Below are 16,275 nucleotides of genomic sequence, written 5' to 3' on the forward strand. Positions count from 1 at the left end.
GAACCAGAACCCAAGTAGAAAACAGGCAGCAAAACAGAAGCTGTACAGCTCAGCGTGTCTGACAGCCATTGCTGAAATGTTGCTTTCCCTGGCAGGGTAAGGGAAACTTGCAAGGAGCAGACAAATTTGCGTTTTTTGATCCGTTTCCAATCTCAAAAGTACACTGAAAAAGCAAAATAAACTAGAGGGCTGTTTGAAATCCAGCACTCCTGAAACAGACAACTGCCTACTTGATAATACTGTACCCCCTGCAACATATCAAGTTTTAACCATGACTGTAAATACTTCAATGTCTATGGATATGGTTTCAGTTCTCTAACGACACATGAGGAATTCTTGAAATAAGTACTAGCATCAGTGCTAAATTGATGTTTTCAGCCTAATAATACACTGTTTTCAGAATGGATCAATTCTTTTTCCAGAAAAGGATGTATTGTGATCTAAGATTTTATACAATAAGTTGATGAATTAGCAAACCTAGAAGCAAGTACAGATTAAATTTACATACCTACTGACCCACAAGTCCACGCAGCTGACATTCCTTCTGCCCTTAGGTGAGCCCCATGCCTGAGCAGGAAGGTCTCCATCCCAACTCTGCATCCAGACGTCTAACTCCACAGTCAGAGTTGGCATTCATATCTTTCAGCTGAGGCTGGAGACCAACAGCTAGAACATCCCCACCATGCTGGTTCTGGGGAGGTGGGGGCATCCAGCACGCTGCAGGGTTCAGACACATGCTTGGCAGGAGAAGGTAGCAGAAGAAAGCTTATTCATTGAGCTCCATCTGAGAAATATCAGGTGATATCCCACTAGCTCCTCTCCTAAACCACTCGCCGTTGGTTCCCACAAGATAACAAATATTAATACACTTAGGAAAGCCACCTTTGGCCTTGAGTCTTGTTGGAGATTTCAAGGTGGACTGGTCAAGAAGTTTAGTTTCAACAAGAAGCAAATTCAAGTGCACATACAGATTTAGATGCTGATTAAAAAAGAAAAAAGAAAAAGAAAGAAAGAAATTTAAAAATAAAAAAAAAAGGTGATACAGCCATATTTTTAAAAGCTAACTAGCCCTGTAAGAGACTTGGTTTAAAAAAAAAAAAAAAAAAACAACATTCTGTTTGAAAGAGTTTAAGAAGGAGAATAAGTTTTCTGCCTATCTGAGATCTTGGAGCCTTCTTTTCCTTTAACCTACTCCTTATTATTTTGCTTGTTGTCCTATAAAACATATCATAGTCACACAGATGTGGCACTAATCACAGGGCAGGACTTGCCAGCTGCCAGGTAGTCTGACATTATCCCATCAGGCATTCAGCAGTGACTTAGGAGATACAGCCATGTAGCTGATCCACTTTTAAAGAAACAGGTGCCATGTGGGCATGCTGGGAAACCCTTTCTATTACTTCCCCTCAATGGTTCAGTATTAAAAGTAAATAAATAAATAAATAAAATAAAGTAATACCTATCATTTTTCACACTGAGGCTAGGCATAGAGTGCTGAGACTTTTAGTGGGAGTCTTGCTTGTTGAAGATAATTATGGCTTAGCTTATTAGTCTAGCAAAAAAAAAAAAGTTAAGTATGGAAAACTAAAGATGTCTAGGAGTCATCTGTTGTACTTTGCATTTTGGATTAGGTTTTAGTATAAGATCTACTTTTGAAGCTAGATCTGCCCCAAAACTTGGGTGTAGATAAAGAAGCATCATAATTCTTCCCTTTAAAACATTCCCAGTTTTGGAGAAGCTTGATGGTATAAAACTTTGACCAAGCAAAAGACCAGTGGCTTGGGAGGGTTTGGGAAACATGAGATCGATTCATGTATGCTACACAGTCAGAACTTTAAAAAAAACTCAGCTTCCTGGTGTTTTATTCTTGTTGCTACTGTTACTGCTGTTATTTTGGCATGAAGAACTCATCTAACTTTTCTAGTTTTTTATTTTTTTTTTTTTTTTTTTTTTGCTTGTATAGTATATTAATGTTGCAATGTTATTGTGTTGTTTAATGCACAAATATTTACACAGTATCCAACCAGCAGGATGATAACCACAGTTCTATTGCACTTAAATGGCAGGGTTTTGGTAGCAGGGGGATGCAGGGTTGGCCTCTGTGAACAGAGTCCAGTGCTGCCTCATGTCAGAGCAAAGCCAGCTCCAGCTACTCCAGAGGGACACACTGCTGCCAGAGCTGAGCCATGAGTGACACTGGTGGTGTCTCTGGGAGAGCAGATTAAAGGAAAACTGCTGCACAACAGCAGCTGAGAGAGAGGAGTGAGAAATGTGAGAGAACAGTCCTACAGCCATCCAGGTCAGTGCAGAAGGAGGGCAGGAGGTGCTCCAGGTGCAGGGCAGAAGCTCCCTGAAGCCGAAGAGAGGCCCGCAGAGGAGCAGGCCATCCCCTGCAGCCCATGGGCACCACGTGGAGCAGATCTCCTTGTGCAGTCATGGAGGAGCCCACGGGGCAGCAGTGGATGGGGTCTCAAGGAGCTCACAGCCCACGGAGAACCCCTACAGGAGCCGGCCGCAGACCAGGGATCAAATCAAAGGGGACATGTTCTGCTTCAGCATTGGCCAGAGCTGACTGCAGTGGTCTCCAAAGCAACATGTCAGCCCCACAGTCCCACTCCATGTGCTCAGCCCAGCAAACAAATCTCCATTCTCCTCTGCTCTCATCTCCCAGAGCTCTTCCTCTCAATATCCAACATTTCCAGCATGAGCTGGAGCAAGCCATTAGACTGCCAGCTGCAACTGGCAAAAGGTGGCTAGGAGGACCATAAATCTGCTGCCCCAGCAAGCCCAGCCCATGCCACCTCCCTTCCCTTCCCCAAGTGACGGGCTCAGCACAGGGGTAGGTGTAGCCAGGAGTGAGGTGAGACACAGACGCCTGGTCACTGGGTACATGGGCTGATGGGACATGAAGATGTCAGAGTGCCAGGTGTCAGCTCCTACAGTTGTGCTGCATGATCCAAAGCCAAAAATACAGGCAACCTTTTAGCACACTGAAGGAAAATCTAAGCCAGAACCTTACAATTTTAAGGACTACATGGAAACTGAGAAAGAATGACAGAGTGCAGCTAAACACGATTAGAATGTTGTCATTGTACACCAGTCATAACTTCTATTACACCAGAAATACAATCAAACTTGGATCGCATCCCATTCAGTATGACTCCCTGCATCCAGTAGACCCTTGCACCTGAGTACTGTGGCACATGGCGTGATGTAACACTTCACAGCTCTGCCTGCAGCACTCCCTGGACAGGACTGAGGCTTTGACTGCTCTGCTGCAGTTTCAGAGAAGCTCTTACAATCTCCTAAAATGCAGCCTTGTGCAGTATTTAGAAGGTGAATCTTTTATCCTTGCTCAGGGCCTCTACCCAGGTTTTCTTGAGTATCAGTTGCTTCTTTCAACCCTGCACATCCTTGTAATGCACACACTGTTCATGCACAAGCAGCTTTCTTGGAGGCATGCAAGAAATTCAAAGAATGAAGTCTAAAGTTTCTTTTCCTCCTGTGATTTTCATTTTGTGTGCTTAGCTATTCCACAAGCCTCCCTTACACCCTTAAATATTAACACAGATGTTCTCTCGATGTGGGATTCCTCATTATCATATGAATAAATGATTGATTACCACCATATCAAGCAAGCACAACTTTTATAACCATATGAATCAGCATCGTGCCAAACCCTTAAGGAATAGTAACAGCGTCCAGGTATTTATTGAACTTTATTGCTTCCTGGATCATTTAAAAAGAGTGGCTGACAAACAATCATTTACACAGGCTTCAAAGTTTGCCTTGGATACTCTGAGCAGTTCTGCATTTCAAAATGCAGTCTTACTTACTTTCTCGGCATTTTAACACCAAGATGTTGGACAACTCCACAGCTTGTCCAGCTGTGGACAACTCCACAGCTTGTCCAGAAAATGCTACTATTTGCAGTGGCACATCTTGTGTGTTACCAGAAGATGATTTTAACCAGACTTTGAGTGTAGTTTTAAGTACTGTTCTAACAATCATGCTGGCTTTGGTGATGTTCTCCATGGGTTGCAATGTGGAAATTAAAAAATTCTTGCACCACATAAAAAGACCCTGGGGTATTTTTGTGGGTTTCCTCTGTCAGTTTGGAATTATGCCTCTCACAGCCTTCTTGCTTTCACTGGCCTTTGACGTTCATCCTATTCAAGCTGTTGTGGTGATGATCATGGGATGCTGTCCAGGAGGCACAGCCTCTAATATCATCGCCTACTGGGTGGATGGTGACATGGACCTAAGGTAAGAGCAGCTGATTTCTAAAATGTTCACATGGCTTTTTGTAAATTTTGTACTGAAAAGGACTGTCTGATTTTTTCTTGTCTTGGTTGATGTGTGGTGGAACTTCCTTCTTGTAGAGATATTTAGTTACTATAGTACTAGTAAATATAAGCAGACTAGCATTATTGTTAGTTCTTGATAATTAGTTAGGAAGATATCATAACAGAATTGTGAATATTAGAGAATGTCTTTGCTGTAAGATCTGAAATTCTTCATAAAATAGCATACTAAGGATTATGAACTCATTGACTAAGTTAAACTTATATTTGTGATTTTGTTTCTCCAAGACCTTGGGCAGTAAAAAAATATAATAAAGAATTTTTGAACCATAAGTCCTATATATGAAAGAGCAGCTATGCAACAATTTTTTTTAAATAATGTTTCTTAAAAGAAACCACCTGTTGAAAAATATCTTTCCTCCTTTTGTGTTCTGCACAATGAACAGACAGACATAGCCTTTCTCTTTGGGAACTAATACAAAGAAAAATTACTTATGACAATTCTACATGCTCCTGACACCTTCTGCAAAGTCTTCAATCTGAAGGAAATTTTAACAGGTGAAAAACTACCAATTAATGCAGCCCTGCACATGAGGTGCTATGGAAAAACTCCATTGTGACTAGGTGTGATGGTCTCTGACTGGGTGCTCCAAACTCAGATACAAATACGTAGGATACGTAGTGCGGTCTTGGACATCAGACACGCTGTAGAAGTGCACTCTACTCCTGATGAAAATTTCTTGGGGCGTTCATTAACTCTAACAGCTTTTAAAAATGAACCATCTTTTTTTCTTTTCATATCCTGATTACTCTGCTCTAAAATAAACAAGATAATTTCTCCATTTCCTGCAGAGAAACATAAATTGGAGCATTCATCCAATTTATCATAAGCCAGTCTGAACTAGAAGTGGAAAAAATAATAGAAGTAAGAAAGATGTGGAGTCAGAGCAAATTGACTAAGAATGTTAATATTTGTGGCTTTAATAAGACATTTTTTCCATCCTTTGAAAACAGTGAACTTTTCTGTTACATACAGGTGTTAATGTAATGCCTGTATTCGAATCATGTATGAAGTCAGCCCCTACTAATCACCAGTTTCCTCACTGTGGAGGAAAAACCTATGATAGTAGAAACTGTAAGACAATTTATTTCAGTGAATGCGGGTCTGAGAAAACATAGATAAAAAGACATCCAGCACAAGTCTTAAATTCCATCCTAATCTTTCCTTGGAAAAATACACTGAGCTAAACTGTTCTTTGTCAGGTCCGTATATTCAGAATCCTAATTGATGATGCTATAAATATGAGTAGGATTTATAACTCATGATGGTGGTAGAAGGTGAGGTAAATTGGAAACAGATACAGAATATTATTCTTCAGGTAAAAGCCTTTACCTTAAGATTTCAAAGGCTTTTGATCACTACATTTTCACAATATTTCAAGGACTAGAGGAAACAGGAGGTAGAGCAAGTGATGCAAGTATCTTCAGTCTTGACAGAATAACACTACAAGTAGCTTGACTGACTTCTGGAGCCAACACAGCATATCAGACTAAGTTTTGCTTTTAACTGATATTTTATCTTTGTATATAATAAGCCATCGCCATTATCTACAGTCCTGCTTCAACACTTCCTAGTGCAATTAAACCATAAGCAAGAGTAAGAATTAATTTTCTACTATTTGTGTAATCACTGGAAGGTGAATTATGAGGTTTTGTACCTTTTTTAGTAGTTCAGACCCAGATGATGTCCTCTGAAGTATCCCATAGGGATACCTGTTTCTGACATTTCTTGCTAACTCATAAGAACAACTGCTTCTGCATTACCATTTCATCTCCTCCGTAGCTCCTCTGGGAGCTGCTGCAAGCACATGGATTGGGGTTAGCGAATGAGCAGCCTTTGTATCAGAATGTAGATATAGAAACTGCAAGAATATGTAGGAAATATAGACACAGGAAACATGAGTTCTTTTATCCACTTGGGGCTTTATCAGACCTGAGTTAAAGCCCGTTGCTCTTTTTCCTTTGTGTGTAAGAATTCTCTTTCCAGAGTCTCCTACTTAACTATATCCAACAACACCGAAGCAGAGAGTCAAAGGAACCAAAACTAAAACAGATATCTCTGTAGTTTCTGTACAAATTCTTCCAGATCTCTCTGAATGTATCCAGTTTGTGCATCTGTAGCTTCTATTATGAGGGTAAACTACATCAAAGAGCGATCAGAGGCTCATGAGGAAGTTTCCAAAGTCTCCCAAGTAAAGCCTTCTGTCATTATTTTTACCTCATAGGAGAATGATTTGAAGGCAACATTTTACCTACACTACTCAGAAAAATCTGACTATATCATCTATTTCTATCTGTCTTTTTAGCTGTGTTACTCTGTCTTCCATTGTCCAGCAGAATGCTCATTTTTCTACAAAGTATACCAGGCTCAGTGGATTCAAGAATTGGAACAGGTTGCCCAGCAAGGTGCTCCGACCCTGGAAGCATTCAAGGCCAGGCTGGATGAGGTTTTGAGCAACCTGATCTAGTGGGAGATGTCCCTGCCTATAGCAAGGGGATTGGAACTAGATGATCTTAAAGGTCCCTTCCAACCCAGACCGTTCTATGATTCTATGATTCTAAGACGTTATATTTTAACACAAAAACATTGTTTTTTTGAACAAACCAAGGAAGCAACAATAGTTATGGCTCAGCTTCAAAGAGTAATTATCAGTACCTGCTCTTTGGCCTAGGGCAGGAAAAGCCAGAAAAGGTAAATTTACTATGTTGTACTTCCCAGATGATGAATGTTTTTGTTTGTTTTTTGGCTTTGGACTGAATTTCTAAAATACTCCAGAAGTGATAGTGAAATGTAAAGTGGCAGTTGATCCAAGTTACCCTCTCAGCAGCCAGCCAGTCAGCACGCGTATAGACTTGCCAACAGCCTTTCCTGATCGTTGCCGCACTGCTTCTTTGTACTGAAATTTATTGTTCTGTCTCTGCACTGAAACTTATTGTTTTATGTCTGCAGAACATGTTGGTATTTATGGTTTTATTATTATTATTATTATCATTTCAGCAGAAACCATTATTTGCATTTAGCTTTTTTTCTAACTTGACATATGGATAAGCTGACTGTAGCCAGCAGCATTTCTTGCTTATCTTTTCATAAGCTGTTAAGTCATAATAAGAAAATGAAGAGAGTATAGACTAACATGAGACAAATTGTCACTTAAACCAATTTCTTTGCAGCATCAGCATGACAACTTGCTCCACACTTCTTGCAATGGGGATGATGCCACTCTGTCTTTTTGTTTATACTAAGATGTGGACTGATTCTGATGCAATTGTACTCCCCTACGACAGCATTGGTAAGTCAAGTGAACCACACTTTCCCTTCTGACTCTCCTTTATTTTCCTTCTAGTAACAGCCACTCTTACATTATCACCATCCTGCAGAGGCACAAAGAAATTACCTCAGACATTTTAAAAATATGTATTTTCCTACTTTTCAGTGATTTTGGTGGGAATTAGGTACCTAGATCATTTCAAGACATCCACAGCCCTTCAGATCAAATACTTTATGTCATAATAAGCACAGTACAGTTATTTTTCACAAGTTCGTGCATTCTTTTCTTTTTAAACGGTTTTGAAACCTGTTTGGTACTGGGATAAGAATAATTCATACAGAAATAGCTGCTTTCCCTGGATGAAAGGATCGGTAACAGCTTTCAGGCACAATCCTGCAAAGAGCTAAGAGCTGAGGCCCTATCTGGCAAAGTACTTAAGCACATGTGGATAATTAAGCAAGCGATTAAAACTGCTGAGTCTCATTGAAAAGCTGCAATCTATACCACCAGGAGTGGCTTCATTTGACTTCCTGTCAGAAATCTCATCCAGCTACAAAGAGAAAATAGTCAAAGTATTTAGAAATATATGCTCCAGTGCTTTGCAGAACTGTAGCCCTGGTGCTTATCAAGTTCAGTTCCGTGTTGTGGTTATCTTACAAAGCCAGCAGAGTCACTTTCATATTCTTCAATTTCAATTCTCATTGTCCTGGAAAAAAAAAAACACATACGTTGCTTGTGCTCTCAAAAACATGCTGGAGAAAGAAGGCCAGAACAAAAGAAGCTCTAAACCATTTGCTGATTTGGTATAGTAGTGAAACGCCTGCAGACAAAGTGAACATTTAATATAGCTACACACATCACAGGATAGTGGTAATTAGTGCACTCAAATTTCTGTTTGCCATTTTGATTCAGGTGAATGAGCGTGTAGCTCAGCTGAATGGCAATTACTTCAACAGGTTGCCAAAGATAACAGACTGTAGAAAAGCAAATGGGCAGGTGTGGGTATCTATGCTGCAGTGTGCATTACCAGAAACATCCACCACAGGCTTGCTCTGTAACTCTAGCTGATCTACACAGTGTCTGTTCCCATCACAAACCTCTACATGATATGTGGGTTTATCTTTTCTCTTTTCTTTTTTACAGGAATTTCACTGGTAGCTCTTGTAGTTCCTGTTTCAGTTGGAGTATTTGTTAATCACAAATGGCCCAGTAAAGCAAAAAGAATACTTAAGGTAGGATTTGTACTGCTGAAGCACTGGTAATTATAGACAAATTATGGAACTGGTAGCACTACTGAAGCAGCATATTACTATTCATAGTATTTGTATCTGATAGCCTTGGAGTTTTCAGCAGAAAACAAATGAGACACTGCAGAAATTTATTGCTTTCCCCCTGCACAAACATGCACGAGTTGTACATGTTATTAGAAGCCATCACCAAAGAACATACTTTTGTTTTTGGCTAGAACTGTGTGAGCAACTGAGTTCAGTTTATAATGTAAACTGAAAACTAGAAGGAAAATCATTCAGGTCAAATGGAATTTTTTCCTTCAAAATAGAACAAAATGAAGATATTTTGGGTCAAACAAAAACATTTCTACTTTTAAACCAATTTGTCATTTTTTGGCAATTTTGAGTGTGAAGTTGATTTAAATATGCATATATATGTGTGTGTGTGTGTGTGTGTGTCTTGAAAATGTTCCAGTATTTAAAAAATCTAAGAAAACTATTCAGAAAGTTCAACTATATTTGCAAGATAGATTCAGAAGCCCTGAATCTATGATTTTTGGCAAAAACAGACCTTACCAAAATAGTAATAGTAATAGCTTATCTACCTTTGATGTTAAGAGAAAATCATTCTGAATATTTTCCTGCTCAGTTCAAAGTGATTTTCAGATATGCCAAGTACCCTCGGCCTTTGTTGACCACCCTAAGTTAATATAATCATATTCTACATTTTCTTAAACAAAAATAAGCTGACAACTGGTTATTCTACCTATATTTTATTATTCTTTTTCTGCTATAAACTCAGAAATTACAGAATGCAAATAATGTCCTTTTAAGTCCAACTAATTTTCATGAAATTTTTGTTTATCCTGTTATTATTTTTAAATGCATCCACAGCTTACTTAAGAACATGAATAGTATTGAGAGATGATTTCAAAAGAGTGCTGTTCCTGCGTGATCAATTAAGGGAAAGTCATGGACTTGAGCTCACATGAGAAGATACTCTACTTTTTAGCAAAACACAATTTCATTGTCATTTGTACTGAGTGGGCGAGCAACCCACAGTAGATTCCACTGCCCATTTGCTTGATAATAGACGATGAAGCATCAAGCAAAGATTCAACCATAGCTGTCAGATTAAGGTCCAGATAGCAAGAAGTGGAGATAAGAGCACAAAGACAATGTGAAACAGAATAGCTTGTCATGGCTAGACAGCGTTTCTTTTTCCTAGGTGCACGTGGTTAATCTCCCAGTCAAACAAAAGCACTTGTTGATTCAGTGCCCTTAAAAAGATTCAGTCAAAGACTGATGAAGCCAGTTCAATGAGAGTACACCTTTTAGCTGAGAAATGGATTTCTACTTCACTTAAGCATAGGTATCTGCTGGTGCGATCTCTTGCAACATGTACCATAATTGAGATAGTGAGATAAATTGAATATTGAGAAGAGAATGTGTTATCCTTTACCTTGGCAAGAAGCAGTGAGGATCTCAGTACATTCAGCCGCAGAAAATATGATCAACTCAGTGACTGTCTATATAGAAATGCATATGAGCTCGCAGCCAGTTCTCATACATGATATTTTCAGCCACAATAAATATTTATTCCCTCGCTTGATAAATAATTTCCGAGAACCAACAATCTAGCTTCTAATTAGCATATACTATGCTATGCCCCAAAGTGTGACTGTTCAAAGAGTGGGTATGAAAAGTGCATAATACTAGCTTTTTGACTACTACTGTCCCAATAATTCTGGGAAAAATCTGAGTTGTTCCTCAACTATGTTACAGCTCTGAAGTTTTTAATGTTTAGTTTTAGCTGAGCTTTGATCTGTCTATAGTCACACTTTAAAATACATTTTACAGCTTTATTTTGGGGAAAATGGCAGTAATCTAATCTGTCTGCTTCCCATGAATTAGACGGCGGTAAATATTTAGCTTTATGTATTTCAGTGGCTCAGTTAAAGACATTCAAAGGTATGTTTGACACTGTGTTTGTTGTCACAAAATTTCACTGAAGTCTCTTATTCACACAGTCTTTCCTCTTTTTTCTCACAGGTTGGTTCCATAGCAGGAGCAATTCTCATTGTCATTACTGCTGTGGTTGGGGGAATACTCTATAAAGGCTCGTGGGTTATCACACCTAAGTTATGGATCATTGGTACCATATTTCCAGCAGCTGGCTATTCTTTGGGATTCTTTCTGGCTCGTCTTGCTGGTCTGTCTTGGAGCAGGTATAGATTTCTCTCTGACATAGATTTATAGTCTTATTTCATCTGTGAAGGAAGCTTTTATTTAAGGAATAATCAAAGCTGAGAATGCTTCCTAAATATTTGTTTTGCAACAGATCACTCATTCCTCAACCATGTTTCTAGTGTACAGCATGTAAATAAAATTTATGATGTTTACATTTCTATCTATGGATTATGACTAGAATTTCCTCCTGCCTTTCCCACGTGTGCCCATGTCTTGCACTTCAAAGGAAATGAGCAGAATAGACCTAACAAACAAATGGGTTGTGACAAGTAAAGCTTCTCATGAAGAAACAGCAGCCTACAATTTAGAGTATTGTTGCAAAACAGAGGGAGATAAAGTTTCAGATTGGATACCAGGAAAAGGTTCTTCAGTGAGAAGGTGGCCTGGCACTGGAACAGGCTCTCCAGGATAGTGGTCACAGCCTCAGGCTGAGAGAGTTCAAAGAGCATTTCACATGTATGGTTTGAATTGGTCAATTGGTGGTCCTGTGTGGAGCCAGGAGTTGAACTTAATAACTTTTGTGGATCTCTTCCAACTCAGAATATTCTGTGATTCTCCAATAAGTAGTGTTGATTATAGCATATAATATTCTTCTGCAATTGCTTAATTGACATAAATTGCATGTGTTCTGGTTCTAAAAATTCTATCACTTGTAAGCTGAGGAATGCTATTATTTCATTTATCTATGTGGATCCTAATTTTGCAGATACCTAGTAAAGAAGAGGAATGCACTGGATGCTATTTCACAGTTGTCATTGTGTTATTCCCTTTAGATGTCGTACAGTGTCTCTGGAAACAGGCATGCAAAATACTCAGCTATGTTCAACAATAGTACAGCTCTCCTTCAGCCCTGAACAACTTGAACTGATGTTTACTTTCCCACTCATCTACAGCATTTTCCAGCTGTTGTTTGCACTAATGATTTTAGCAGGTAAATATATTTTCTGTTAGAATATTATTATTATTACTATTATCACCAGCCTCATTTTCTGTCAATATGGAGAAAGCAAGAACATACAGTTGAGAGAAAAATAATCAAATGGAAAACAGTTAACTTAATAATGACTCAAATTATCATCGTTCATCACCACTGTGCTGTCCTGTATGTAACTGAGACAATATAAGGATCAGTTTAAGATTTAGAAGACCCTTTACTTTTCAGAACAAGGGAAGCAATCTCTGTCACCTAAAACTGACTACAGAAGTATACCTTGGGCAAAGATTTGCTATTACCCTTTCCTGAAGAAAGGCAAATGTGTCTTCCGCTAGAGCCTTCTACCACTCCAAGGTGCCTGAGCTTACAGTTTCGCACCAGGACCATCCCGAAAAGCATGCATAAGCTCACTCTCCTGACATACATCAAGAGAAAGAATAGCTTCACAGCTAATATGGGAAGTGAAATGTTCTGTTATAAGGTCTCTTTTTACTCCTACATGCACCTCATGCGCATTGCACTACACGTGCACAACTAACTTACTAAGGATTGAGACTTTATCCCTTTTTTTCACCCCCAAAACTAGCTGGGACTTTTTAGCTCCCAGTCACAAATGAGCCATCTTACCAGGCATCTAGAGCACCATCCCAGGGATACAACCTGGGAGCTATAGCCCCAGCTCTTACCTCTATAGCTGGCAATTGCATAAGAATGGAAGAACCATTTTTCCTCATTTTGTCTTAGTTTCTGCCTAACAGGATTTGTGTAGAAGAATGAATGAGTCCCACAGATCCAGCCAATAGCCCAAGAATTCCCAGGAAACATAGGCAGTACTTTTAACAGGAACAAAAAGCAGTCAAGCATAAGAAACAAAATTTAAACATTTTCCTTATTATTTTCTAAACATACTTCTTTAGTGATGAGAGTTGCTGACATAGAATAGTTAAATCTGGCTTTAAATAAATTGTATTGAGGCATTTGAATATTTTAGCAACATAAGGTAATAAAGTGTTGTATGCTTACATGCAATTACAGTGTTTTTCAGGTCTTTGTTATAATGTTTTCATTTAATATTAAATTTCCAGGTTACCGTGTTTACATAAAACGCTGTGTCAAAACTAATAAGGACGTTGAGAAAACAGAAGAAAAAGATGATTCTAAATCAATTTCATCACATGCTAAAGAAAATGGAGGATTTGTATCAGATGAGACAAAATAGTCAATTACCTTTCTGTTCCAAACAGCTGAAAAGATAAAAGATACGTGGTTTACTTAAAACTTGCTTTCAGATGCTGTTGCTTTATATTTTTGCTAAATATTTAGCAAAAGATGGAGTTTTGCTGGTACTGGACAGTGAGTCTTCAAAATGATTAACTTATGAAAAATTTCTACTTTGATTTTCAACATGGTTTCTACCACAATTTTAGCATCTTTTTAAATATAATTCCCTAAAATATTTGATGTATTAATATGGTTTCTATAAAGAAAGAAAGAATAAAGTTGGGCCATAGCTAAAAGAAAAAAAAAAAAAACAAACAGATACTTGTTTTAGAGGTTATGGACCATGATCCAGCAAATCAGTCTGCTAGTCTCAGCCCCTGCCCCAAACAAAGATAAATCTTCTAACAGTGCCTGAGCAGCACTAGAAGTTGATGTGGAAGATATGATAAAGCTGGGGGATTTCCACTGAACATGAATCAACCATGAAATTGAAACAAGTGAGTAATGAAATAAAGATTCATTTAGGACAGTGTGGACAGGCTAAAGTTATCCCATTGTACTAATTGCTTAAAGCGTTAATTTCTTCTAAAGCTATAAGTTTCACAAATGCAAAGTACCTTAAGACTCTTTTTTTTTTCTTTTTTGTTTGGATTAATGAAAAGTAACAGCTTTGCATCTTCAGAAGCAGAGAGATAAAGCTTAGGAGATAAGTCTGAGGCCATTTCAATGACAGCTACATACAGAAAAGCAAGCTGAGTTTTGGGAGGTGTACTGTCAAGTGCAGTTGAGTCATATAGTATATCCTTTATACTTGATAGTATAGTTGATATTCATATATTTCTGTGGCCGTACAAACTCAGTAAGTTTTGACTTACTGCATGTTCATGATTTTAAGACACTCATGTAGTTAATGACTGTGATATTTTAATTATATAAACTACAAACCAACATAATTGGATGTAAATATACATTATTTGTCTCTGAAAATTCAAGGGCACATATGGAAAACTGTCCTAAGTATGTGGAGAAATAGCATAATTTTAACAGAAATAATACAGTAAATTTTATGCAGCTGTAATTTTTTGTGAATACATTCAGTAACATTAGTCCTCGTAGCTCTTATGCAAGGAAAACATCCAGAGAACTTCAGATGAAATAAGTGAGAGCTTGGCTGACCAAAAACTTCAAGAGTGAGCCAACTGTCAACACATGGAAACTATACACCTCTTTGTCATATTCAAGTGGACCTTCTGAGGTGTTATGAGTTGAAATGGCAGGTTTTCTACAAACACAACTGAAATTGTGGAATTTAAATTCCAGACGTGTAGCTTTCCACTGCTGCAGAAATGTGCCCAATATTAAACAAATGATAAATTATTTTTATATACCATATGTGAGAGAAAGGATCTTGAAATGTTCCTGAGTTCAGAGAGGCTTGAAGCTGCTTTGCTTTCAGGTTCAGTTCAGAATGGTCATACCTCCAAGGAGGATTTCAACCCTTAGTGGAAGATGGCACATAGCTAGGTGTATTATGTTTTTATAGAATAAAGAATAAACAGAAAAAATGCTGTTAATACTTCTATGGAGGAATCACAAATGTGAGACACCACTTTCATAGAGAAAAGAATAAGCTGCTATTTATAATATCTGTGATAAGAAAGCTATTGTCTTTATCCTGTTTCCGTCTAAAAATGAGCAGCAGATGTTAATTAGGGTAGAGTCATTCTTACAACAAACTACTTCTCTTTCCCCATGCTGAACCCTAGTGCTTCTGTGTATTTTTAAGGGAGAATTTGAAATTGTATTGAAGAATAGTAGTCTGTCTTGCTTATACTATGTATGTGTATGTATTTAAAGCAACTGTATAAACACTGAACTGAATAAAGTCAGAAACTATTTATAATTTTGCCCACTGGAGTAATTTGTGGTGGAAAGAACTGAGACTAAATCTTAACATACAGACAAAGTTTATGGCTGTGAGATGTAACAAAAATACCTCAGATTATGTGTAAAATGACTATGTTTAGTAGTGATGAAGTTTAAATGAACATGAGACATCTGATGCCATATTTGATATGTATTTATTAATGTACACTGTGTATGTGCACTTAAGGCCCCAGATGAGGCCTGGAGGTTGTAGTTTCTCCAGTCATTACAGTGAATTCTAGTGAGAGATGGATGTTCCAAGTTTCGTGTGAAGTAAAGCCAGCTTAAATGTTTTGACCAACCCATGGCTCTAGAGCACATTATACTTAAAAAAAAATCTCCATGGCTTACCAAAGTTGCCAGAGGCAGGGTTGTGTTTACATGACAGCTGCTAAATATCCAGCTGCAGGAGGCTGGTGGCATCAATGTCCATCAATGGTGCAACTGGTCTGGGCTGTCTCACAAGAACTTTTGGAGGAGCTGTGTTCTTTCTCCATAGGTCTCCAGAAAGATGTTACGGTTCTTTTGCTGTGATCCCTATGAGTACTGAAATGTGTACTTCTCCGTTGAAGGATGCTGGTGGTCTCCAGCTTTGCAGCTGCAGGTTTTTTTTACATCATCAAAAGTAAGAGACCAGTTTACAGAGGTCAAGTGGTTTAATCCACTCTGCGTCATCTCCTCTCACATTCCTCATTATGAAAATCCTTTCAAAGAAAGTCAGTACCACTTAGGCAACATTATTTCTATCCATTGAAACAGCCTGCTGATGAGACATCACAGGATGTGCAATTATGAAGCATCAAGCAGTGATATTCAGTCTAACAGATCCAGTTAACACTTACATATGCTGGTAATTTGTCAATTCAGGTTAAAAAGTTATACTGATGTCTTAACAGGTTCTAGGTTAACACAATGAGTCTACTCTTACATAGTCATTCATGTTCTAACTATGCTCCAATTCTGGATCTCAAACCATTGCAGGAAAAATGAACTGAAATATATCTAAGGATAAGCATAACCCAAAATTAAAAAAGTATTTGAATTAATTGTCTATCTCATCCCATGATCAGTGGTATAAGGTC

The 16,275-nt window shown here is 38.2% G+C and overlaps 1 protein-coding gene across 1 annotated transcript; it reads left to right on the forward strand.

The window, feature by feature from the left end:
• The first annotated feature begins 3,768 nt into the window (after window positions 1-3,768).
• SLC10A2 (solute carrier family 10 member 2) lies at window positions 3,769-15,170 on the forward strand. The gene is made up of 6 exons (NM_001319027.2): window positions 3,769-4,266; window positions 7,536-7,654; window positions 8,777-8,865; window positions 10,915-11,090; window positions 11,886-12,043; window positions 13,132-15,170. The coding sequence occupies exons 1-6, from the start codon at window positions 3,821-3,823 to the stop codon at window positions 13,263-13,265; spliced, it is 1,122 nt and encodes a 373-aa protein (NP_001305956.2). The 5' UTR covers window positions 3,769-3,820; the 3' UTR covers window positions 13,266-15,170.
• The last annotated feature ends 1,105 nt before the right edge of the window (window positions 15,171-16,275 follow it).

This window comes from Gallus gallus, chromosome 1 (assembly GCF_016699485.2).
Source record: "Gallus gallus isolate bGalGal1 chromosome 1, bGalGal1.mat.broiler.GRCg7b, whole genome shotgun sequence".
NCBI classification, from domain to species: Eukaryota; Metazoa; Chordata; class Aves; order Galliformes; family Phasianidae; genus Gallus; species Gallus gallus.

Coding starts and splice junctions, on each gene's coding strand:
- SLC10A2 (NM_001319027.2), top strand. CDS start 3,821: ATGCAGTCTTACTTACTTTCTCGGCATTTTAACACCAAGATGTTGGAC. Junction 4,267..7,535: donor GATGGTGACATGGACCTAAG/GTAAGAGCAGCT, acceptor ATTTCTTTGCAG/CATCAGCATGACAACTTGCT. Junction 11,091..11,885: donor GCTGGTCTGTCTTGGAGCAG/GTATAGATTTCT, acceptor TATTCCCTTTAG/ATGTCGTACAGTGTCTCTGG.